Here is a 26,834-nt window from a genome sequence, read left to right on the forward strand (position 1 = left end):
CAGGCAGCTCTCCCTCTATCATTCCTGTAGCCTTTCCCTCAGTCTGGCTTACTGACCAGACAGTTCAGCCGGGAATCTGCAGAATCTATTCTGCATGGGTGTTTATTATCCCTGCTAGTGTCTTGCTCTACAGTCTGCAGCACTCCCCCTTACTGAAAGTCCTTGTAGCTGCTGCTTGTTAAGCACTTCTGAACCCCCCCTCCCCCATCCCAGTTCTCTTCCTGCCCAGGAATTGGGCCCAGGAGAGATCTTCGGTTGGCCAGAGGAAGTGAAGGCTGCCAGGGCTCTTAACCCGCTGCTGTTTAACTCATACAGCAACGAATATTTGAGTCCCCGCTGTGAGCCCTCTCAGCTAGCACTAAGGACTTAGCAATGAATCCAAAAGTCACAACTCCTGCCCCGTGGACCTCACAGTAGGAAAGGCAGATACTCAAAACTATAAATAATTAGAAATGCAAGCGCTGAGAAAGGAAAGTGCTGGCTGCTATAGAAACACGTAGTGGATTTGCGGAAGCAGGCCGAGGATCGGGAAATACAATATTTAGGCTGAGGCCAGAAAGAGCCAGCATCTGGCGAAGATAAAAAGGGTTTCTGGGTCAATGACGGCGAGCGCCCTTCATGCTCCAGGCTGGAGAGCAAGGGGCGAGGGGCAGGGTGGCGACAGAAGGACCTGCTTGAAGATTCTGCTTTGCAATTCTCTGTAGAAAGCTTTCCAAGATTACCCTACTCTTTCTGGAGTCCTTGCCCAGGGGTCCGACCCATTTCAGCAGGGCTCTTCTGAGCTGCAGCTCCAGGAGCGATACCCACCGCAGCAACTCAAACTTCTAGGGGCAGGTGACCAGCGAGGGGTCGCCCGACGGCCCCCTATCGAGACCTTAAGAGTCGTACGCGCACACTCCTTCCGGATTGCCGACGCCTGCAAAATTAGCCGAGGGAACCGAGACCCAGTTTGAGTCGGTGCAACTCACCGCAGTCTAGGGTTGTCAAACTCCGTAACAGGAAAAACTACACTCCCCACAACCCCTTGCGCCTCCGGCTTGCTGCGGTTGCTTACGGCCAATCAGGAGAGGCAGCTGTGGCGGGGGCCGAGGAGGGACATTTTAAAAGGGCCGGAGATTGCGGGCGTCAGTGGCCATGGCGGATACAGCGACTACAACATCGGCGGCGGCGGCAGCGGCTAGTGCCGCTAACGCCTCGACCGAGGCACCGCCTTTCCAGCTGGGCAAACCCCGCTTCCAGCAGGTGAGGACCGGGCTGTGGCTTGAGGGTCTGTGGATAGCATAGCGAGGGCGAGCAAACTCCTCTCCAAAAGCCTCTTTAGCCCTAGGGTCTCTCACCCGCGGCCACCGGGTAGCCTGCAGCTACTGCCTGGGGGACCTCGGCCACAGGCGCCTTTTTCCCATTGGTCGGCGGGGTGGGCGAGGGCTCCCACCTTGGCTGCCTATTGGCCATCGGCTCCGTCACTCCCCATCCGCCCGCGCCCTCCACCCCTTGCCCCCCGAGGCGCTCTGTGATTGGCTACTGCCCGCCGCGGCCCTGGACCCGAGCGCCCGGGTCGGAGCCGCTTCTGCAGGGTCGCTCGGGCAGTGCAGCCGCCTACTCCAGGTGGAAAGTTGGATTCCGGCCCTGGGTGAGAAGTTGGCGTGGCCGAGATGCCTTCTAACTTTTTCCCCGGGTGGCGACAGACATTCTTTCCGAGCTGCCTGCGGAGCTTCTGGGCAGCATCCGTGCCCCGCGGCTCCGCTCCCAGCCCTCCACCCCAAGCCGGGTCCTCTGTGGGGAGGGGTTAAGGCCGCGAGACGAGGGGTGCCCGCCGCCCGGCGACCCCTGTCCCCTCCGGCGGGGGATTCGCTGACGCAGCGAGTCGGCCGGCTGGTGCCCCACCGGGGATGGAGCGAGGACGTGCGGGGAGAGCCGGGGTGCGGAGGAAACGCTGTGTCATCCCCTGGGGCCGCCAGCCGCTCGGAGGGTCCGCGTCCCCGGGAGAGTGCCCCAGCCCCCTACCCCGCTGCGACCTCCACGGAGCGCTTGTCTTTGTCCGACCCGATATGGCTCTTCGGGGCACGATGACAGTCGTCCTTTTCCTTCGGAAGCCCCGACAGGGCGTCTCTAACTCGCCCTCGGCCGAGGAGACGGGCATAGAGTCCGCAGCCCGGACGTGTGGCCCGGGCTGGAGGCTGGGAGGGGCCGTTCCCACGCCGCATACTCGGGTCCCCGCTTGCCTCCAGCGCTGAGGAAATGGACTTTGTTAGGGAAAGGGCAAAGAGACCCGGCTGAAGTGAACCAGGCTTGCATGGGCTGGGGGGCAGCGGAGGCGGACGGAAAGAAGTTTGCAGGAAGCAAGGAAATTGTACAAAGATCGGTGCAGTGGTTGATTCGTTGTTCCTTTTCATGGTGGTGGGAGAGGGACTGGTTCCAGCCAAGTGATGCGCTGAGCTGTGCTGATACTTAAGGAGCTGCCCTTCTGAGCCTTCCGAGAAAATGTCCCCGCTGTTTTTAAACAGGACTTTAATTCCTTTAAAAAATAAACCACCTCAGCATGTGGGTATCTGAGGCGAGACTGGTGTCATCCTGTCAGGGCAGCATGCCACCTGGAACGGCCTGTCAGGGGTGCCTTTGCCTGGACTTGAGCGACCCTTTATTAGCTGACTCCCTTCCGCGCCCTCCACACACATTCTGTAGTACTAGCTCTTCGAGACTGAAACCCGCCTCCTCCTAAACACTCTCTCCCTTCTTCCCCTGACCCCCTGGTGGGACCAGGTCTCAGACTCCCTCCTGCCTGCCTCTTTGATCACTCCAAGTGAGACCTTCGTAGGTCAGCCTTCACTACAGTCTGCCCTGTGGTCCTCTAATACTCCTCTGTGTGATTGCTTGGTCTCCTCAACACCTGTGAACACCTTTTGAGAGGAGGGGCTGACCTTGCCCTTCCCTTGTCTCCATCCTACCTTGAGGTGGGGCTCGGCACATAGCAATGTACTGAACAAAGATTTGTGGGTTCGTTTTTTCCCAGTACCTGTCCTGGGACATTCAGTTACGCAACAGATGTTTGAGAACCTCCTAGTGGCTTTAATGACTGAGCCTTTTGCTGTGATCGCTGCTGGAGCCATAAGTGCGCATTTGAGGCTCCTCTGTTCAGGCAGCCATTGCTGATATCTCTTTTTGGCACCACTCCTGAGGGCAGCAAATGTTTGTTATATTTGCTTTTGAAGTACCTCTCCCCCAGCATAGTGACCTGCATAACTACAGCGCGTGTGATATTCATTCATGTTAAGGAACTTCTCTTTCCTCCAGATCTGCTCCTCCCACACAACTCCCTGGCTGTGCAAGCAGCCCAACCTGGCACCCAGTTGACTCACAAGAAACTGGGAGTCACCTGTGTACTTGCCGTCCTCTCCTTCACCCTCTGAATACAACCCGAGGCCCAGGGTTCTCATCTTGGTTAGCTCTCAAATCCACTTGTCTCCACTGCTGGATTCCTAGACTGAGCCCCCATCATCTATCTCCTGAGCCACTGCAGAAGCCACCTAATAGGTCTCCCTGCTTGCACTCTGGCCCCCTTCCAATCCTTCCTCTTCCGCATGGCAGGGTCCCAACAATGCAGGTCTGATCAGGTGATGCCCCACCCTCTCGCCCAACATATACGTTCTTAAACACCTTCCAGTGGCTTCCCCTGCTTCTGAGATAAAGACCTCTATTTGGAAGGCCCCAAAGGCCTTCATGGCCCACCCCTGCTAACCTCTTCTTGCTCCAGTCGAACCCCCCCCCCCCCCACCGCCATCCCCTCTAATCCTGCTTCCCACCACATTGGCTGCTTTCAGCCCCTTGAACCATGAGTGGTTCATAATCCAGGCTTCAGTCCCAGAGCCCACTCCAGGGACACCATTCTTAACCCGCAACCAGTATCACCATATCTTCAAGACCGGGCAGGGTCTTTCTTTACTCCCTGGAGTCCCCCCAGAGCCCTTCTTCCTTTCATTCCTCAAGGATCTCCCTGTGCAGGGGGCAGGGCAAGGAGGAGCACTGAGCAGTGTCAGAGGGTGGAGAAAGATAACTTGCCTCGATGGGTTTTGGTCTGTTACCATCTTTCTCCCCATAAGATTATGATGCTAGCTAAGCATCATTCTAACCTTTTTGGGTATTGACCTATTTAATTTTCATGACAACCATGTGAGACAGGTACAGTTATCCCATGTAATACAGGTGAGAAAACTGGCACACAGATTCATTAACTTCCTAGACAGTCTGACTCCAGAGTCTACATTTGTCTGTTTATTGTCAACTTTTTTATTATAGAGGTTTTCCAAACACACAAAAGTGGAGACAATTGTCAATGAACTCCTGTGCACCTGTCACTTGGCTTCAACAATTACCATGTAAGGCCAGCCTCATTTCATCTATATGCCCCCCACCCCCAACCAATGAATTATTTTAAAGCAAAGCCTACGATTTCATTGTACCTGCTATAGATATCTCTAAAAAATAAACACTTTTTTTGGTTAGCTTTTCTAAGTAAACTTTTAAAATTTTGAAATAATTTTGTATGTACAGAAGTAGCAGAATTCCCATATAACCCTCACCCAGTTTCCCCTAATGTCATCATCTCAGATTACCATGGTACATTTGTCAGAACTCAGATACCAACATTGGAACATTACTATTAACTACACTCCAGACTTTGTTGGATTTCACTAGTTTTTACACTAATGTTATTTTTCTGTTCCTGGATCCCACATTCCATTTAGTTGTCATGTTTCCTCAGTCTCTCCCCTGGTCTATGACAGTTTCTCAGACTTACCTTGTGTTTGGTAACCTTGACAGTTTTGAGAAGTACCTGTCAGATATTTTATAGAAGGTCCCACAATTTGGGTTTGTCTAGTGTCTTTCTCACGGTTAGATGGTTATGGGTTTCAGGGGGAGAATATCACAGAGGGGAGGTGCCTTCTTTTTCACATGGTATCAGAGGGTTTTTTTGGTTAGTTTTAACATAACCACTATACCCTTAACACACCTAGAATAATTATTTCTTAATATCATCAAACCAGTCATTATTTGTCTTAGTCCATTTGGGCTGCTGTAACAAAATACCATAGATTGGGTAGCTTATAAAGAGCAGAAATTTATTTTTCAAAGTTCTTGAAGCTGGAAGTCCAAGATCAAGGCACTGGCAAATTCATTGATGAAAATCAGCTTTCTTGTTCATAGGTAACATCTTCTAGCTGTAACCTCCCATGGCAGAAGGGAGGAGGGATCTTTCTGGGGTCTCTTTTATAAGGGCACTAATCCCAGTCTTGAGGGCAACCTCATCACTTCTCAAAGACCCCACTTCCTAAAACAATCACCTTGGGGGTTAGGATTTCAGCATATGACTTCGAGGGGGAGTGGGAACAAGCATTCAGTCCATTGCACTATTCACAGTTCCCTGATTGTCACATCATTTTAAAAACAACTGGTTTGTTTCCGGCTTCCACAAGGCCTGCACATTATATTTGACTGATATGTCTTCTAATCTGTTGGTTCTTCTCTCTTTCTTTCTTTCTGTTTGTTGAAGAAACTGGGTTGTTTGTCCTGTACAGTTTCTCTGTTCTGCATGTGACTGAAGGCATCTCTGTGGTGTTAGTTAAGATGTTCCTTTGTTCCCTGTCGTTCCTGTAAACTTCAAGTCCATGCTTTTAACCACTGCCCCATATTGCCTAGTGAAGGGAAGATGGCAGAAATGCCCAGGCGAGCTCTGTGACCTGACTGTTCCCTTTCCTCCTCCTTTTCTTCTCATTTCCTTTCCTGAACCCACACTTTTCTTCCTGTAGGCCTGACACCATTTTTGGCAAGTTGGGGCCCCAGGACAAGAAACAAACGCACATGATTCTTCCTATTTGTGTTTCAGTTTATCCAGAAATAAGTTTGCTTTATTTATTTATTTTTTAATTTCCTTGTTCCTTCAGAAATCTCACATATCTGCTAAGATGACTGGGGGTATGGGTGTGTTGTGTGTGTGCTGAGTCCAAAATCCACTGAGGCCTACGACAGCAGAGCAGGTGGGTTGCACAGGGCTCTCTCTGGGGTCCGGAGAGCTGGTGGGCAGGAAAATGCACTCTTCACTTCAAGTTGGTGAGGTTTGTGTGGGCTGAGGGTCAGGAGGCAATGGGGAAGTTTCTCGTATAGTTTGCCTGAAATAAGTTCTAAAGTGAAAGTGCCTTGCAGGCAGTTATGTTTCAGTCATTTACGGTCTATAGGCTAGAGAGTGACTGTTTCCCAGGGCTGGTCCTGGGGCTTATTTGTGCTGTGAACATGGTCAACACCTTCCAGTCCAGCGGCTCTCAACCCCTGTAGAACAGTAATCGCCTGGGCAGGTTTTTATACAGACACTGATGCCTGGAGCCCACCCCAAGCTGATAGAATTCGAATCCCCGGGTGTACAGCCTGGATTTTAGAAAACCCCGGTGATTCAGTGTGCAGCCTGGTTGAGGACTACTGAGCTGGTCTAGCCTTTCCATCTTTGGGCTACAGGTTCAGTGAGTATTTACCCCTCCTCCAGATGAGCAGTGATTTAGAGGTCTGGGTACGGGCAGGTTGTCCATTTCTTCTCAGGCCTTTGCCCTCAGCTGCTGCTCCTGAGGCAGCTGTCTGGCTCTGCTCTCCTGGGCCAGGCCTGGGAGTTAGGAAGGCAGCGGGTCCCAGCCTCTGCTGAAAATTAGCTGACTCACCTTTCTTGTGAAGGGAAAGGGAAGGAATTACTTGGCTGACTCATTCTTCCAGTGAAGATAAAGGGAAGGGAAAACATTCACTGATTATCTGATGCAGTAAAATGTGGGGGAGAAGTGTCTGAATTTTGGAGGGCAAAAAAAAGGTCATACGTATTAAACTGTTGAGAAAATAATATGTATGAAGAAGTCAGGCTGAGAAGGTAGACAGCTTCCTGCCGTGTCGTGCGTCAGGCTAGGTGGACAGACACATAAAGGCAGCTACAAGGAAGAGTGTTTCTCACTAGGGCCTGCTCCCCTCTGAGGTATCCCAGCCACCTCCTTCTCTGAGTAGCCATTCTTTCGTACTCGCTGAGAAATCACATTCTCCAAGGTTGTAGATTGCCAGAAACTTGGCTGTTTAAAATGTATCAGTGGTGCTGACTTAAAACACAAAAAGGCAGAGTGTAAGAACTGTGAGTTGAGTGTAGTGTCTTCCTGAGGACTATAGTCTGGGAGACACCCTCTCAGAGAGCTCTGAGAAACTGCTCTGAAGAGGTAAGCGGGGAGGTCGGCATGTATGTGATATTGTCAAAGGGTACTTGCAATCAGGCACACATCTCAGGAGAAGGTTGCTGCTACGCATGAGGACCAGACATCTTAGTTAATGGTTTTAGTGCTTTTCTAAGTATGGGAAGATGCAAGAATCCAGGTTCATAAAAAGTTTCTCCTGAAAATATTTAACTCTCTGAAGGCCTGTTCCACCAATTTTCGCAGAGCACGGAGTGCCTCATTCCTGATGTCTGCCCTGAACTCCTTTCAGGGTGTGTTGAAAGTTAGTGACTGCGGTGGCTAATGGCTCAATCCCTGTAGAACCAGGTGGCAGTAGGACTGAAACATCCCCCTTTTGATTGGTGGGTCTGTGGCACTTTGACTCAAAGAATCACTGCAAGTGCGATGCTTCAGGTAAGGAGTTTTAACCTTATAGTTTTCAAGAAACAAAACCCTACATCTGCTTCTCAGTCCAGACCTATGTGGGTCCCCTTCCCCATAGCCCTGCTTTGCTTTGAGTCTGTTAAGGTACCACTTCGTATAAATTTTACTCTACCTTTCCCCAGAATTCTGCACTAACTCAATTTTTTTCCCTTTGTTTAGCAAAGTGCTTTATAGTTCCTCTACTTTGTGGCCTCCTTCATTGCAGTGAGTCAGTAAGCCTGACTTTGTCTGTCCCCAGGGTGGGGAGGGGTAGGTCTTGGGCTGATTGGGTCAGGACAGCATTTCCAACTCAGAACCCCTTTCTTGAATCTCAAGCCTATATGTTTAAGTGTTTATTGAAAAGTTACACCTGGAAGGCCCGTTAAGTATCACAGTGTACGTGACCAATCCAGAACTGTTATCTTTGTCTCCACTAAATCTGTATGCTTCTTGCTTTCCTTATCCTGGTTAATAAGCATTAGTGTCTGACTAGAAATCTAGGTATTACCATGTGTTATTCCTTGTTCCTCCAGTCAGTCAACCTTGCTCTACTCCCAGGACCTAGCACCGTCTTAGGCACACAGTAGGTCTTCAGTAGCTATTTGGTGAATGACTGAATAAACCACAGGAGCCTGGTGTAGTTTCTCACCCCAGCCTTCATGCCTTTGAGCTCTTGCTGATACCCTTCTCTGCTAGGTAACCTCATCCAGCCACGCATCCCAGCTCCTCCTGGAAGCTTCCTGACTCACTAGGGAGTGATACCCTGTGTCCCCTGTGCCCGTTATGGTGCCTCATTTAGGCAGGGATCACAGTGTTTTACAGTTATCTGTCTCCTTGTTTGTCTCTCTTGATGGTCTCAGCTTCTTGAGGGCTTGTTCCCTGTGATGTTCCTTCGGCCAGTCCCATAGGGGTTTGTAGGTATTTATGGAGCAACATGTTTTACTTAGGACTCTCTCCCAGCGGCAGTGGTGGAGAGTAATACAGGAGGACTAGCAGGGCCGGGATGGGATGAAGACAGTGACAGACCACAGGGCAAGTCAGGGGCTGGACGTTTGCACTGGATCATCTTGAAGAAGCTGCTTCCCTCAGGCCATTCTCCTTCAGGCCTTCACCCTGCCCCTGCTGAGCCTTTTCCCTCCTTGGGCTGCTAACTGCTAGACTCTTGGCCCTTTCAAATCCCACCCTCCCTTCAAAGCCCAGCTGGGGCTCCATCACTCCAGGAAGCCTCCAGGCCATTGGCTGTTACCGGCCCACTCATTCATTCCTGTGGCAAGTGTGTTTGTGGAGCCTCTTCTAGGTGTGGAACACAAGACGAGGAGTCAAGGAGGATACAGAAAGAACATCCAATAGCCCACATCCTTCAGGACCTTATAATCAAGTAATATGCCAGTTTGTATTTTAATTTAAATATATATTTTAAAAATAGAATATTGGTTGTTTATATTATATATGATACTGATTTTTTTTCAATTTAAAAGCAATATAAAAGATATGGAAATGAAAATCCACCTTATTCCTATTACCCAGAGGCAATCTCTATTAACATTTTAATATATTTTCATCTAGCTTTTTAAATAATATAATTTTGAACTTTTAATTTTGAAACAGTTTCGGTCTTACAGAAAAGTTGCAAGAAGAATACAGAGAAATTCCACATACCCTTTGCTTAGGTCCACCAGTTTTTAACATTTTCTCACATTTCCTTTATTATTCTTTGTCTGTAGGTGATCATAAAGTCCAGAGACATGGCAAATACACATGATACCAAGAACGTGTTCAATCTGTAAATAGAATAATAGTACCTACATTTGCAGATTTTATTACTGCCCTGTTATTTTTTCTCAACCATTTGAGAGTAGGTTATATTCATTTATCCCTTAATACTTCAGTATATCCTTAAGAACAAGGACATTCTCTTACATCTCTTAGTCTGTTTGGGCTGTTATAATAAAAATACCATAGACTGGGTACCTTATAAAAAACAGAAATTAATTTCTCCCATTTCTGAAGGCTGAAAAGTCCAAGACTAAGGCACTGGGAGATTGAGTGTCTGGTGAGGGCCTGATTCCTGGTCATATACACTAGCTCACTGTGTTCTTACATGGTGGAAGGGGCGAGGAATTCCTCTGGAGCTTCTATTATGGCACTAATGCCATTCATGAGGGCTCTGCCCCTCGTATATAATCACCTCCCAAAGCTCTCACCTCCAAATGTCATCACCTAGGGGCTTAGGATTTAACATATAAATTTTGAGGGGACACTAATATACAGTCTATAGTAATAACCACAGTATGGGTATTCAGGAAATTTAATATGGGTACAATACTTTTAGTAATCTATAATCCTATTCCAATTGTGTCAATTTTCTCAGCAATGTCCTTGAGCGTATTTCCCCCTCTAGTCCAGAATTCGATCGAAAATCACGTGTTGCATTCAGTTGTCTTGTCCCTTTAGTTTCCTTTAATGTGGGGCAGTTCTTCAGTCTTTCTTTGTGTTTACGACATTGACATGTCTGGTAAACAAGGCCAGTTATATTATGGGATGCTCCTCAGTTTGGGTTTGTCTGATGTTTCCACATGATTAGACTCAGTCCCTTCAGAATACTATGTGAGCAGTGTCGGGAACCTCCCAGAGGCACACAACGTCCATTTGCCTTTCATGGGTCCTTTGAACACACCCCCATCATTACTTTCCAGCACAACTATATGTGCCAGTCTCATCGCGTACCTGCCCTGCCCCAGCCCTGGAATCAGCCACTTCTCTAAGGAACCCTGGTTTGTTCTAGTGGATGTCATCCTGTCTCTTTGCTATCCATTTCATATCCATCTAGCTCTATTTATCTCCTGTCTACTTAATTGGAATCATGCATTTCATAAATCATAAGCATTTTTGTGTGTCATAAACGTTGTCTGAAAACATGATTTTAAATGGCTGTGTGGTGTTCGATCATGTACATGGACCATCATTTTAACAATCACCTTTATAAATAATGCAGCAGAAGTGTCCTCAGCATATACCTCTGACCACACCTCTGAACGTCTCTGATTGAGCATCATGTATAAGTTGGGAATAGTTTAGGCCATTTGAGTTATAAGAGGTTAGAGAAGCAGCTGTTTTAGTTAGGAATGGTGCGGAAGCTCACTGGGTCTGTAAAGGCTGGGGGTGCAAGTGGGCGTGGAGAAGCTGCTGCATGCAGGGGGGGCCGTGGTGAGCAGAGAGATGGAGATGGCATGCGGCCTGGTGTGCGCAGGGGACCTTTTGGTGACCCAGGGCCTATTGTGGTCTTTATTGGGGAATGGAAGGAGCAGAAATTGGCTGCAGGGTCTGGTGTCCTAGTGAGAAGGGAAAAGAGTGTAGAGGCTTCTGTTTCCTCCACCGAGCCGAGGATGGGCTTGGAGAGCTGTGGGCCTCCAGGGAGGATTTGGGACAGAGCCCGAGTGTAGTGAGGCATGAACCCCCAGCATTTGCAGCTTCCCCCTTTGTCCCCTAGCTCGGTGCCCTCTCTCCTCCCCTTGAGCTTGGCTTTGCCAAGCTGGCACTGTCCCAAGGGCAGAAGGCCCAGCAGCAGCGTTGCTCGGTTTCCTTTCATTGTGCTCTAATGCTTGTGGCCTGTTTAGCACAAAGCACTCCTTTTCCAAGTCCCTGCTCTGGAGCAAGGACGGGGGAGCTGGCCCCTTGTCCTGGGCCTCACAGCAGCAGCAAGGCCATGGGTGAAGGAAGGCCTGAGGGCTGCAAGCTGGGTACTACTGTGCTTGAGCTCTGCCGGTGGGGAGATTTCCCTGGGGGCAGAGCCTGTGCTGGACTTTGAGAAGGGATCCTCCCTCACTCAAAGGTCCTAAGCAAAGCAGGGAGGCTGTGGTGGGCAGGGGAGACTGAGAGAGGGCTGGAGACCGGACCTCTCCCTCCAGCCTGCATGTTCCATGGTGCTCGGGGGCTGCTGAAAGGCTTGGAGTAGATCTCAGGGCATTGGGAGGAGAGGGAGGAGAATGGGAGGAACGTGGAAGAGACATCGGGACAGTCACTGAGTGTCTTAATGGTCTTTCAGAGTTGACTTCAGAAAGCCCCCAGACCTGGGAAAGCTGCCCTCAGGTCACCAAGAACCAAGGCCTCATTTGCGTTCATCACCCACATGGGGAGTCCTGGGGACTGTGGGACCCCGAGAGTAAGGGTGAGCTGTGGGTGGGGTCCCCATTGTCTGGAGGAAGGGGTGCAGCAACTGACCCACTCTGCTCTCCCACCCCTTCTCCAGACATCCTTCTATGGTCGCTTCCGGCACTTCTTGGACATCATCGACCCGCGCACACTCTTTGTCACTGAGGTGAGTCATGGCGGTCACTCTCGATGGAGGCCCCTTGGCCTTTGTAACTTGTGACTTTGGAAGATCCACAGGGCATCCGTGGGTCTACATTATGCACATTATCTCATTTCATCTGGATCTCACAACATCCCTTCAAGGTAGATATGTGTCATTATTATTATTTCAAACTTCAATAAAATTATTACCAGTACATGGATTATACGCTCATTACAGAAGTTCAGACAGTACAGATGCGTTTAAGAAGAACAAAAAAGGATCCTTCACACCCTCTCCCTACCCAGTTCCCTCCTTTGATAGGTAAGGCTGGGTATAAGGTATAATTTACCTTTTATGTGTGAACCATCCTATGAGTTTTGACAAACATACTGAGTCCCGTGTCCACACCATCATGAATGTCAGGTCCCCCACCCACTCCCAATCTCCCCTGCCGACCACAGCCTTCTTGCTTCGTGAGGACCCTCGAGTGAGGGTAGACCGTTTCTATCACCCTGCAATATTCCTCGTGCCCATTTACAACCCACCTCCCCCACCCCATGCTGAGCCCCTGGCAACCATTTATCTGTTTTCTGTCCCTGCTGTTTTGCTGTTTCTAGAGTGTCATATAAGTGAAATCCTGCAGTATGTAGCCTTGTGTGTCTGGCTTCTTTTCCTTAGTGTGGTGCTTTTGAGATTCATCTGTGTTGTCGCATGTATCAGTACTTTCTCCCTCCTTACTACTGAACAGCATTCCATTGAAAGGACGTTCCAGAATTTGTTTATCCATCCACTTGTTGATGAACGGCTGGGCTGTTTCCATTTTCTGATTAGTATGAATATCATTGCTCTGAGCATTCTTTGTGTGGACGTATGCTTTCATTTCTCTTGTGTGAGTAACTAGAACTGGGATTGCTGGCTCATATGGTAAGTGTGGTAAGTATATGTTTAACTTCTTAGGAAACTGTCAAACTGTTGTTCAAGAATTGCTGTACATTTTATGTTCTCATCCACAATATTCCAGTTGCTCCGCATCCTCACTTGATATTGTCAGATTTACATATATTGGCAGATTTATTTGAGCCATCCCAAGAATTGTGTCTTTATATTCTTTGTATAGTATTTACAAATGTGTATAGGAATGCATGCACATGTAAAGTAGCAAATATTTATTAAACACTTACTGTGAGCAAGGCAGTGTCGTAAGCATTTTACATGTATAAGCTTGTCAGATTAACTCAGAGCAACCCTGTGAGGTAGATTCTATTCTGAGTTCCATTTTACAGATGAGGAAACAGACAGACAGCAATTAAGTCTCACGCACAAGGTGCTGGCCAGTGATGGAGCCAGGGTATGAACCCGGGTAAGCTTGTCTCCAGAACCCTTATTTTTGGCCACTTTGCATTCCTGTTCAGGTAACTCAAGTTTAGAGAACTCTCCCAAGGTTACTCAGCTAGAAGAAGGCCCAAACTCCCACCATGGGTCCCCACATACCCTGAGGCAAGTCACTGAGCCTCTGAGTCAGCCCCCTGAGTAGGCAGCACTTCTCTGCTCAGCTTCTCTGTGCTGAGCATTGACTTGCTTCAACTCTCGGAAGGAAAAGAAGCACAAGGCCTGCTAGGCACCTGGACCTAGAACCATCCCCATTGTGCCTGGGAGAGCAGCCCAGTAACAGGAAATGTGGGAATTACTCTCTTGTGTGATTTCCTGCTGCATCTCAGGAAAGGTGAAGGACTCAAGTATTTAACTGGCTGACGTTACCTCTGGATGTACTGTTTCTTAAGGGCAAGGCTATTGTACTTCTGGGCCCTGTCTGGATTCTCCTAAGGAGTAATCAGTGTGATTACATAAAAATTTGGAAGAATACCAAACTAGAGAAACTACTTACCTAGCCTAGGTTATGTGCCTTTCTCGAAAGCTCCAGAACGGTGCACCACTAAATAGAGTTGCAACATAAATCCTGACATAAATGCCACCTGCTTGATGGAGGAGGCAGTAAAGGCCAGTGCTTATTTCAAAAGACAGAGGTGCTAATGGTGGACTTGGAGGCACGTTGAGAGATGGTGGAGGGAGCCTTGGGAGGTCTTGGAGGTATTTCAGTGCCCCCCTCCCCAATTACCGTGAGCAGGCAGGGACTTTGAGGGTGGATGGACAGCTGCAGAGCAGCCCGCTGCCTGCGTGTGGGACCTCACAGCCCCTCCTCTCCAGTCCACCCTCCTTTCATTCCCGGACCATTTCATTTTACTACTCTCTTCCTGTACTACATTTTTTTTTCTTCAACTCTTGCATTTTGAAAAGGCCCAGCATTCTTGTACATCACTAAACCCTCTTTTGCCTATTTCCCCATTAGTAAATTTAAAAATCTCATACTTTTCTTTACTATTAATTGAAATATCAAAGAAACAACTATTTGCCGACTAGGAAATAACGAATGCAATAATAATTTTAGAATATTTTTCAAATTTCACACGTTTCTTCCCCTCATCAAAGATTCTGATAGGCTTCCTGGAAAGAACCAGACATCTGCCTTCTGCATCTCAGCTGGGGACTGTTTCCAATACTACTTGCTGGCTGTTTGGACATTTTCTGCCCACAGAAGATCTTCTAGGCCCTAAAAAACCTGGAAGGGCCATGAGTGGGCCCTTCATGCCCTCCCTAGTTCTAGTCTAGGCCGGTTGCTTAACAAGGCCAGCTGCAGGGAAGCAGTGAGAAATTAGAGGCACCTCGATGAAAGAATCTCTTACCTGAGCCCCTCCTCACAAAACTATGGTGCTGCCAGGAGGGCCAGGTTCCCCATTCTGCTGGGCTCAGTCCACAGACCATGGCTTATGTCTACAAAGCGCTGTTTCTCTCCCAGGGCCCTTGGCTGGTGTCCTGGGAGTGAGCATGGGGTGGTAACTGCCCAGGTGGAGGAGATCTGGACAGGCCTGTTCACCTGTGAGGGTGGGAGGAGAGTGGAGGACCTGAGAGGGTGGCTCTGGAAGCCAGAGTTTCCTGAGGTGGAAAAATCCTGGGTAGCTTGAGCCGTGACCCTGTTCCGAGGGGCATTAGCTAAGTCCATGGATAGACTCATCTTGAGAGAGTTTTGCAGCTACTTGTTTGCAATTTATAACTGACTAAGCTTTAAAAAGATTCCAACCCTTGTATGTGTAATGAGGTGGAGCAAATTTTATTCACCATAATTTCTCTTGGGAAGAAGGCTGTCTTTGTTCTAAGAACGTCTTGAGCAAGGCTTCAGAGAGGGAGGAGGTTGCCTGCTTGACAGAAAGGGAAGAATTATGCTTTTTGATCCTCCCAAGAGAGAACAGAGAGAAGAAACAAGAGGGAAAAACAGTGGGAAGGAGAGCAAGTAACCATGATGAACTGAAAGGCCAGTGTCTGGGGGCTCTTTTGAGGTTGGTCATGCATGATTGTGAAAGTTGCTGTCCCCTCCACCATCGTTCCTGTGATATTGTCATAAAATCTGCCTGGTTCCTGAAGTCCTGCAAGAGTAAATTCTTTGGAGGGATCTTGAGGGGCTGTGAGTCTACTGTCAGGGTGCAGTGTGTACAGGATTGGGCCTGAGGAGGGAAACCACTGGGACCTGGCAGAAGCCCTAGCTTTGTCCTTCTATGTAGGTCATGGAATTAGATTTAGATCCCTAAGGACAAGGCTGTACCACCTGACATCTAAATTACTTTCAATTATGAATTGAAGATGAAAGGGGTTTGCTATTCTGAATTCAATAAGTATTTAAGTGAATGAATGGTTGGCAGATTATCATTCTGAAGGACATAGAAAACCAACCGAAATGGTGTTAATAACAGCAACTCATTATTAGTATTGGTGTAGTAATCTGAAACTATTTTGGGACAGAATAAATCATTATACTGATATTGGGAACCAGGGTTCTCACTGTGGAAGTAGGGAGATACAAATATGGAGTAGGGGAAAAGACAAAAACTATGTGATGTTGTATTTGAATTGGAGGTATCAATATGAACTCATGATTTACACACACACACACACACACACACACACACACACACACTTATATTTCTCAATTTCCTGGCTCGTTCACTGAAAGGGCCTAGAAGCAATGACACCCCAGTAACAATGAAGACGCTTAGCACTCTGATCTTGGTTTCTAAATACCATTACTTATGAAAAGGACCCAGGGCTTCTTGGAGAGATGGCCAAATCCACACCCGAGGCAAAGAGAATGGCTACAGAAAGGAAGAAATTGTTCATAGAATGATGGAGACACAGGAACAGGAAGTGTCTGTGTCCCACTAGCCACATTTGGGACAATTTGAGCATTAAGAAGAAGAAAAACAGTGGATTATAATACATTGAATAATAATAAGAAGAAGAATCCATGAGTCCATAGTAAAACTAAAAATTTGAGAGAGGGAAGCTCTTACTCACAGAAGAATGCCAGCTAACAAATGTAGAAGGAAATAAACATTGTGTAATTCTCAATGAAATAACTGATTATTATTGGATCATTAATGGATGCTATTTTCATCGAGTAAAAGTTGTTGGGAAACAGGATATTCTTATGCTTTCAGGTAAGTGTCATCTCCAAATGTTACTTAGCAATTAGTAATGGGAAAAATGTACCTTTACAATGGAGAGCTTGAAGGATACCCCTTTAGCCAGGTGACAGGCAGCATCACTCACAATGAAAACAACTGATATTGTGGGCCTCTTGATGTGATGTGATTCTGGTAGTAATCTCTAAGTAATGGAATATGTGAAAGTCTGAAGAAGAAAATAAAAACTGCTCATTATCTCATCTGCAAGAAATAATCACAATTAACATTCTGGTGTATGTATATGTACAAAATTAGGATGGTTTGTATAATTTGTATAGCTATAGATATATATGTATCTATATCTCATTCTATCTCTATATAGACAGTCCCCAACCTAAGATGGTTTGATTATGATTTATGGACTTTATGATGGTGTGAAAGCAATACTCATTCAGTAGAAATCATACTTCGAATTCTGAATTTTGTTCATATCCTGGGCTAGTGATATGTGGTACAATACTCTCTTGTGATGTAGGGCCATGGCAGCCACAGGTCTCAGTCAGCCACGTGATCATTCTGTACCCACACAACCATTCTGTTTTTCACTTTCAGTACAGTATTCAATGAATTACGTGAGATATTCAACATTTTTTAGCCTCTGTGTTAGGCAATTTTGTCCAACTGTAGGCTAATGTAAGTGTTCTGAGCATAGGCCAGAAGGTAAGGTAGGCCAAGCTAAGCTATGCTGTCTGGTAGGCTAGGTGTATTAAATGCCTTTTCAACTTAGGATATGATATTTTGGGGAATTCCCTGGCAGTCCAGTGGTTAGGACTCTGCGCTTCCACTGCAGGGGGCACAGGTTCTATCCCTGGTCTAGGAACTAAGATCCTGCATGCTGCACATGGCACAGCCAAAAAAAAAAAAAAGAAAGAAAGAAAAAAAAGAAGATATATTTTCACTTATAGTGGTTTTTTTGGGATGAACCCCATCATGAGTCAAGGAAGATCTGTGTGGGTGTGTGTATAGTGTATATATACATATATTTAAAATCATGTGATATGTATACATGACATATGTTTTTTCCATGTAGCGTATCATGAGCATTTTTCCTTGTCATTAAATGTTGTTTCAAAATGTGTTTAATAACTGTATATTAATCCATCATGTGGTTATTCTATAACTTAATCATTTTCTCTATTGACCATTTGGGTGGTCCATTCAACTCTTTTGCCATTATAAATAATATTGCAATAAATATCCTCATACATAAATCTCCCCATATTTCTTTTTATTTCCTTTGGATAAATTCCTAGAAGTGGAATTTCTGAATGAAAGGCATTTTAAGCCTTTTGATATATATTGCCAGTTGCTCTGTAAATTGTACCAACCCATACCAAGATTATATGTTTGTGCTCTCAATGGCAGTAAGTAAACATGTCCACTTAAATGCATTCTAGACAGCATCAGATAATCTAATTTTAAAATTTTAATGGAATTTTTAATTAAAAAATTTTTTCAAACATCAGTACCCTTATACACTTCAGGTTTTTGCCTATCTGTATACATTTTTGGTATACTTATTACATTGAACATAGACTTTTTATTTGCTTGTTTCATCTATTTCCAAGTCTTTATAATTTTAGGAAATCAAGTCTTATAAAAAACCACCCCTGTTAGACTTTAGGTCTAACAGGTAGGTTGTTTCCTACCTTTTGCTTTCCTGCAAAAAAAAGTCTCAGGCAAATCATTTTTCATTTCTGCTAAATTTATCTTTTAGAAAAAAATTCCCAAGAGTAGGGTATCCAGGGTGGAGACCATGATTGTTTTTATAGTTCTTGGGGTAGCTGGACAGATTTATTTCTAAAGGGCTGTACCACCTGTTATGCTGCTGGAATTATATGGCTTTACTTCACATCGGTGTCCTGAAGGTGTTCAGAGGTCTGCCACACGGAAACAGAGCTCTCCCCCACGTGTCCCTGGTTTCCTCTTCCCTTGGGCCTCCCAGAGGGTAGCTCATGGGTTGGTGTGAGCCAAGAACCAATCTCAGAACAGACGGATAACCCCGTGGGTCCCGGGAGCGCTGGGAGGGAACAGGAAGGGCTAAGGGAAGGTGAGACAAGGGCTTGAGACTGCCTGCACAAAAATCATTAGCTTTGGCGCCCAAATCCCACCGCTTGAGAGCCACAAAGGAATGGTTCAAGCCGTGGTTGCAGACAAGGTAAGAATGCACAGCCCTGCCCTTGGCAGATTCAGGATGTGCCCAGGTGAGAGCAATCAGATACTCAGCTATCAAGGCAGGACGTGATGTAACCTGCAGGCCCCGCCCCCTGCCCCGCCCCTATTCATTATCCCTTGACCTCTGACACCCCCTCCCTTCCTCCCTCCCTTCCTCTTTCTTTCTCTCTCTCTCTCTCCCCCCCTCACCTCCCTTCCTTCCCTTTTTCTTTTTATCTTTTCCAGTTCTGCAAGCTTTGGGACTCCCAAACTTTTGACTGAAATGTCCATGCTTCAGTTGTACCCACTTTTGCTAAATATGCTTTGCAATTTTTCTGTGTCAGGCTGGGCTCAGCTTGGAATGAGAATAAAGAAGGCCCTTCCCTTTCTTACCTGGGGTGCCCGAGCCCAGTAGGCATCAGCTTTTCGGGGTGCAGGCATTGCTGTGGTTTCTCTGGGAGACCACCCCTTTCTCAGTTATCAACTGTCATGAGGACAGGCGGCTCTTCTGTGTTCATGTCTCATGGAAGTGGCCCAGAGCTGGGATTGAGGGGACTTGGGGTTCCTAGGTGCCACCCACCCACTCTGTGATCCCAGGCACCAAAATACCCTTCCTGCTCGGGCCCCAACTGTTTCAGAGAAAAGAATGCCTATGTGGTTCTGTAATATTCACACACAGGGGTATTCTCATTCACATCCCATTTGAACAGGGCATGCACGGCCTCTTGGAATCCCAGGATTCGGTAAAACCAGCATCTTCATCGAGGGACTCTGGCCTGCTGCTTTGGAACCTGGATCCCTAACCTGACCATACTCTTCACCCCTCCCCCCAGCAGTCTCAGTCATTCATTTTTGTTAAATGCTCATTATGTGTGGTGCTGTGTTGGTGATGGGCTGGTGGTGTCCTGCGGTTCTGCAAAGATTCCTAAAACCAGCACCTTGCAGTCTCTGACAGATAACATGGGCACACGGTGGTAAGTGGTCAGGGACCTTAGAGAGGTGCACACCAAATGCTCTCTGACTGTTCAGAGGATGGAGAGAACATTTCTGAAAGATTCCTGGAGAAGATGGCCCTGAGCCTTGATGGGTGGATGGGAATGGAGATAGGCTGTTGGGGAGGAAGGATGTCCTCCTCCCCCAGGGTGGCGGGGTGAACAGTGGGCAAGATCAAGAGGTGGGAACCAGCATTTTCCACCTGGGAAGTGGGTGGGTCCTTTATCAGAAGTGGGGGTGAAATGTTTCTGGGTGTTCCTCACCTTCTGGCCAGGTGCTGTCCCTCCCATCATATATTTTAACATATTAAATATTAAAATAAATATTCAAATCATTTTGACATTCTCCCTAGCCAAGCATGGATTATAGTCTGTCTGCATTTAGTTTTGGCGTGGGCTACCGTGTACCCCCTTCCCTCCAAAAAAGATTAGCTTTGCTTCTGATGGCTTTCCTCACCTTTCTTTTTTGTGCCTGTCCTTCCTGTGTCCCACCATCCCCATTCCTATCTGGCAGGGTCTCCTGCCCTCTCTGTCACCACCCTAACACTCCATGCCTGACTTTTTGCTTCCTTCTTCCCCTCAGGGCCCAGGGGTGGGACCTCGGTTCAAATTCTCTGCCCTGGAGCAGACCTCCCAGGTGCCTGTTTCCAGAGGGAGTTTCTGGAGACCATGCCCTATCAAATACAAGGAAAGACCTTTCTGTGACATTTTCTGGCAGGCCGGTGATGGAGTCTGGGAAGCAACGACCTGGCTGAATCTCCTCCAGCCCAGGGCTCCAGAGAAGGGCCAGCAGCCTTGTCTCCAGGCCAGCTGGGCCCCTCACCATCTCTGCATTGAGGGCCTAGCTGCCTGTTTGTTCCTACAAAGTTCACCCTGCCACTGTCCTCCAGCTTTCCCCATCCCTTGAGTGCCCAGGGCTTTTCGGTCAAGAGTCACAATGAGAGGAGGGTTTAAAGCAAAGAGACCCTCCTCCTATCCCTCAAGTCTCCCTGAAAATGGCCCCCTTCTCTGCTGTGGGGAGTCCAGCTCTCACAACAGCCAGCCTTCAGGGACCTCTCAAGACAAATGGCCTGGGGCCTTGCCTGTCCCATAGAGGCGCTGGGAACTCCAACCTCTCAGCCTCTGACCTAGCTGAGGTTTTAGCAAGGCCCAGAGGCAGAAAAGCGCAGTCTAGCTTTCCCCAGTCCTGCATTCACAGACTTGTCTGAAGAAACTTCGGATTTGGTTCTTTCTCGGTGCATGCCAGGATCAGGGCTCTTTGGAACTTACTCCTGTGACAAGAGGCCTCCCTTTGATGACCGTGTCAAATGAGATGGAATCTGGCCAGGTTGTTAGAGGAACTTGGGAGAATCCCTGGTGTGGGAAAATAATGAGAAAGCAGAGCCATTCACCATTCAGGGTGGAAAGTAGAGCATTCATTGTGGGGCAGAGGCTGAGGCTGGGAGGAAGCAGGCTTGGGGTGGGGAGCTTGCTGCAGCACTAGGAGGATTTGGCAGGGTGGCAGGGACAGCAAGGGTCTGACTACATTTGGGGCTCAAATACTAAACTGCTCACTTTCTGTGTGAACTTAAGCAAGTTAAAACCAACAATCAACAGGAAAACCCAGGGAAGCCACCCTGTTCCCCTTTGACCAAGGGACAAAGCTGGCTAAGGGTGGGGGCGCAGAGAGTCTTCAACAGAAGTCCCTGGTCTAAAGGCAGGATGCAGCCCCAGGGAGGGCACCCCATGGAGCATTTGCTACGCAGGCTGACAGCAGTCACAGAGGATGGGAAATGAACAGCCACCTCCTGTACTGAAACAGCGGGACTAACTGCCAGCCCAGACAAGCCAGCCGGACTGTCGGGGGCCAGGAAAACGTCTTACTTGGGAGTAGCCTGACTGCTGGAAAGTACTGCCTCTTTCCTTTCAAATATATGCTTGTCAGTCCCTGGATTCCAGATCCTTTCCCAGAGTCTGTTTGTTCCCAAAGTGGAGATAGCTTTGTGTTTTTGTTTTTTTTTTTCCAGTTATATTAGTAATCCATGCTGTTTAGAGAAAATGTCAGAAAAATTGAAAGCACACAAAACATTTTTTAATCACCGCTTGCAAAAGTGATGAGCATCCCTGATGCCTGGGTTCCTCATCTGACCTTGACATAGGCTGCCTTTTCTCACTGCTGTTATTGTTTATTGTTGATTTTTTGAGATATACCATACATATAGGAAAATGCACAGATCTTAAGTGTATGGCCTAATGGATTTTGACATATGTTTAAACCATGTGACCACCAGTCAGATCAAGACACTGAACATTTCCATTATTCCAGAGGGTTCCCTCATGCCCTTTCCAAGTTAGTACCCCCCCCCCCTCAAACAAAGGTAACACTTTAATGACCTCTACCACCATAGGTACATTTTGCCTCTTTTTGAATTTTATATATATATATTTTTTAAAAGAATTACTTTTATTTATTTATTTTGGCTGCACCTGGTCTTAGTTGTGGTGCGTGGGATCTTTGTTACGGTGCGTGGGATCTTTGTTATGGGCATGTTTAGTTGCTGCATGTGAGCTCTTAGTTGCGGCATGTGGGATCTAGTTCCCTGACCAGGGACCGAACCCGGGCTCTCTGCATTGGGAGCACAGAATCTTACCCGCTGGACCACCAAGGAAGTCCCATGGATTTTGTATATACTGTTTTGCCTCTGCCTTCTTTTGCTTATGTGTATCAGCCTTCTATTATTATGTAACAAATCACCCCAAAATTTAGTGGCTTGAAATAACAACAGGCAATTCTGTTGCTCACTGATCTTCAGTGTGGGCAGGGCTTAGAGGGGGCGGTTTGTCTCTGCTCCATGCAGCTGCGGCTAGGGCAGCTTGACTGGGGAAGGAAAGATGGCTCACTTTCATGGTGGGCAAGTGGGTGCTGACCATTAGCTGGTGGCTTAGCTGGCGCCGTGGGCCAGGCCCTCAGTTCTTATCCACACAGGTCTCTCCGTAGCCTGCTTGGGCTTCCTTACACTCTGATCCTGAGTTTCAAGAGAGTGAGCATCCCAAGAGAATAAGGTGGAAGTGGAAGGCATTTTTCTGACCTAGCCTCAGAGGTCACGTAGCCTCACCTTGGCTGTACTATACTGTTGAGGCAGTCACAAAGGCCTGACAAGGATCAAGGGGAGGGGACATAGACTCTGCCTCTGGATGGAGGATGTGGGAAAGTTCTAGAAGAGCATGGGGGATGAGAGATATTGGGGTGCCAATCTTGGGAAGATTCATCCACATTGTAACATATATTTGTAGTTTGCTTTTTAAATGCAGTGTAATATTTCATTGTGTGCGTATGCCTCAAGTTACTTATCCAGTCTATTCCTGACATTTGAATTGTTTGCAGTGTGGGGCTGTTTGAAAAGTGCCACTGTGAATATTCTCATACCAGCCTTTCGGTGCACAGAAGCTGCTTTCTCTCTCTGTTGCTGTCTCTTTAGCTTTTTAAGATTTTTAAAAATCATACGAATCTATCCTCTTTTATTTTCTTCTTTCCCCATCAGTTACTGTGGCCATATGTATTTTACTATGTAAATCTCTGCTAGTGTTTTTTAAATGTTGGGAAGAAATTATATAAGTATTACATAAATGTATTCTCTTTATAAAAACTTTCAATATTACAATTAAGATTAAAATTCCTTCTGACGTCGCTTGCCAAGTCTGGGCCCTATCCTCTTACTGCAAGATAACCCCTGTCACCAGTTTCGTGGGTCTCCTTTTAGACCTTTTGTGATGCATTTTCTCACATAAGTATTCTCATAGGAAATACTGTTTTCTATGTGTATGTGTTTTGTTTATTTAGTACAAAGAATGGCATTATACAGCTCTGCGATTTGCTTTCTCACTCAAAAAACTGTCTTGGAGATATGGCCATGTGGATCTATTTTACTTTTAAACTGCCCAGTAATGTTCCGGAGTATTATTATGCCAGTGCTGTTTAGCCATTTCCCTATGAAAGGGCACTTAGGTTGTAGCCTTCTTTAATGTTTTACCTGTGTCCCATGAACTTGAGGGCGGGCCTTGTACACTGTAAATATAGTCAGTGCTTGATCAATACTGATGCACCCCTGCAAGGAAAGGGTTGCTGGAGCCCTGGATCTGTGCCCCTCAAAGTCCCTTTTCTTTGCCTGCAGAGACGTCTCAGAGAGGCTGTGCAGCTGCTGGAAGACTACAAGCATGGCACCCTGCGTCCAGGGGTTACCAACGAGCAGGTAACTCTGCTGGAGGTGGGGAGGGGAAGGAGGGTGGAAGATTCACTACCCCTTCCCTGCAGCCAGAACCACTTCTCTTCCCTTCAGAGTCCACTTCTACTGCTGCTGCGTCCCCTGTGGTTTTCTGGCTTTTTCGAGGGGATATTCAGGTCTCTCCTATAACCTGGGTCTGGTGGGAAGTGTGGAGGCTGATAAAGCTAGAGAAGCCAAAGGCAGTAGTTCGCTGGAGCTGACATGTGCATCTTTCCCCAACTCCACATTCAGTGACATCACAGCGATGGTTGGAAATCATCCACAGTGGGAGAATTTGCACCATGGAAATTGGCAAATACTATAAATCAGGACTTTTTTCTCAAATAATCAAGTATTAAGCATTTACCAGCATACCCAAAAGTTCAGATTGAGGGTGGGAAAGATGGGGGAGGAGGATGGGGATTAGGCTAAGACACTGTAATTTCATTTTTGTATATTATGTAGGAACTTGAACTAGAACTAATTGAAATGTTGATGGTTTTGCTTAGTTTGGGGGAAGGATAGGGAGGTGTAGTGTAGGGCAGCTCTAGTGATTACAGATACAGATGGTTGATGTGCTAAAGTTTTTCTTTTTGTTCATAAGCTTTATTCTAAAAGCTATTAAAAATTAATTTCACAGGTTTTTTTTTTTCAGAGTAATCTATGTGCATAGTTCAAAAAGTCAAATAGTAATAAAACACTTGTAAGGGAAAATAATATGTTGCCCTATCCCTCCTCAATTCCCATTGCTATTCCCCAGGAGCAAATACCGTTAGCTGTTTCTTCAGGTAGAAACCTCTATTTCAAACTAACGTGCTTATCTATACCACTATTTCTCAACTAGTTCTTTTATATTATCTATTATGGTAGTTGAGGATTCAGCTCTCTTATTTTTCACCCTCCAAAACACATTTCTCTTCCCTACCCTCATCACCTCCCCCCCCCCAAATATTTGTCATAGTTTGGGGTCTCTGGATATTCAATATTCACATCATTACAATTACATGGATAATATTACAACTTTGTTGTACATGATTATGTTTCCTCTTCTTTTCAACTTTATGTTTTATCTGGATTTATTAATTGCATCATTTTTTCTCATTGACATAGTTTTCTTTGTACGATCTCTAATTCTTACTGCACCATCTAGCAGCCTTTTGATATTTTCAGTGCCTCCTTTCGATCTGAAGACTCTTGTCTTTCATTTCCATTTTTTTCCCTGAAATTCTCATTTCTGGGGCCCATATCCCCCAGCTCCAGGCCTTCCTCTTGGTGTACACCTTCATTTTGGTAGCTTCCTGAAAAAAGGTAAATGGGAAGAAAACTTTGAGTCCTTTTATATCTGAAAAAAAGGTACTTTTGTCATTGTATTTCTGCAGTCAGCTTTAACTGATAGTTTGGCTGAGGAGAAAATTCCAATTTTTAGGTTGACAATCATTTTCCTTCATAATTTTGAAGACGTTGATCTTCTGGCTTCCAGTCTAGCTGTTGAAAAATGCAATGCTATTTTATTCCTGATTCTTTGAAAGTGATCTGCTTTCTCTCTTTGGGAATGTTTAGGATCTTCTTTTTATCAATACAGTTTATTTCTGAAATTCCACAGTGCTATCTCTTTTAAAGTTCACTATTTTGGGTTCCTGGTAACCTCTTTCAATCTGAAGACTCCTGTCTCTCAGTTCTGGCAATTTTTTCTTATGCTGTTTCTTTGATAATTTCTTCTCATTCTAGAATTCCTATTAGTCAAATATTCAGCATCTTAGATTAATACTCAGATTTTCGTATCCTTTTTTTTCCTTCTATTCCTTTACTTTGTCCTTCTGCTTGGCTTTACAGGAAATTTCCTTGAGTTTATTTTCAACATGTCTATTGAATTTTTAACTTCAGCTAATATACTTTTAATTTCTGAGAGCTATTTGATTGTTTCTTTTCTTTATTCTTTTTAACAGGACCCGCTTCCTGTTTCGTAAATACAGTATCTTCTTATCTGTCTTCATTATGGAAGCCAAGTAGGGGAAGGAGGCTGGGGTCTCAATATTCACTTTGCAGATTTTCATTAATTTCCCTGCTTTTAGCCTCACCTTCTCCTGCCCTCTACTGGGCTAGTGTTCCCAAATCTGGAGTCATGTGGATTCAGTTTCTCCAGAAGGTTGATAAACCTCCAGTGTCTGGAGGATACAGGTGAGGGTGGTAAGAGTCACCTAGCTGTGCGGGGAGCTTGGAGGGGCTCTACTGCTTTCAATATAGGTTTTCAACCAAATCCCTGTGTTTAGCCCTATGATTAACCCTTTGTTTCTGGGGTGCCTCGTCCCTCCAAGTCCTGAACTTTGCTGGTATCCTGGGGGTAGTGGCCTGGTCTTTTTTTTTTTTTTTTTTTTGATGTGGACCATTTTTAAAGTCTTTGTTGAAATTGTTACAATATTACTTCTGTTTTATGTTTTGGTTTTTTGGCTGCAAGGCATGTGGCATCTTAGCTTCCTGACCAGGGATCAAACCCGCACCCCCTGCATTGGAAGGTGAAGTCTTAACCACTGGGCCACCAGGGAAGTCCCGTAGCCTGGCTTCTTAAGTGTGCCTTCTGCAGGCATGGAGGGGAGGCTTCCTCCTCTCTGCTGGATCAGTTACTAAAACTCTACTCCTTTTCCATCCAAAACGTGTGGCTGTCCCTCCTCTGCTGCTGTCTGCCCTTCTGTTCTGTTGGTGGCTCTGTGAGGCACTGCCCCTGCCTTCTAGCACCTTTAGGCACAAAGCTCAAGCTGAGGCCCTGTGCTGCCACGGGACACACTGGCGCTTGGCTGGGTGTTCCGTGGGGCTAAGTCATCAGCCCTCCCCAATCCAGCTTGTTTCGCTATATATTTATGGAGCACCTACAGGCCAGTGTCGGTGCTAGGGCCTGGGGAGAGAGCAGGGGAGAAGCTAGAGGAGGGTCC

General features: G+C 46.5%; 1 protein-coding gene across 9 annotated transcripts in view; it reads left to right on the forward strand.

Moving 5' to 3' along the window:
• LOC130857222 (sideroflexin-5) overlaps positions 1–26,834 on the forward strand; it is a 151,959-nt gene that overhangs the window by 37,894 nt on the left and 87,231 nt on the right. For 7 of the 9 annotated variants that reach the window (XM_057742693.1, XM_057742692.1, XM_057742694.1 and 4 more), the window contains 2 exons: positions 11,902–11,970; positions 23,818–23,895. In XM_057742693.1, coding sequence (XP_057598676.1) covers positions 11,902–11,970; positions 23,818–23,895 — 147 coding nt within the window. Of the gene's footprint in view, positions 1–1,105; positions 1,243–11,901; positions 11,971–23,817; positions 23,896–26,834 lie in introns of those variants that run through there. The other 2 variants (XM_057742702.1, XM_057742701.1) reach the window with 1 other exon arrangement.

The sequence above is a fragment of the Hippopotamus amphibius genome, chromosome 7 (genome assembly GCF_030028045.1).
Source record: "Hippopotamus amphibius kiboko isolate mHipAmp2 chromosome 7, mHipAmp2.hap2, whole genome shotgun sequence".
Taxonomy (NCBI): Eukaryota; Metazoa; Chordata; class Mammalia; order Artiodactyla; family Hippopotamidae; genus Hippopotamus; species Hippopotamus amphibius.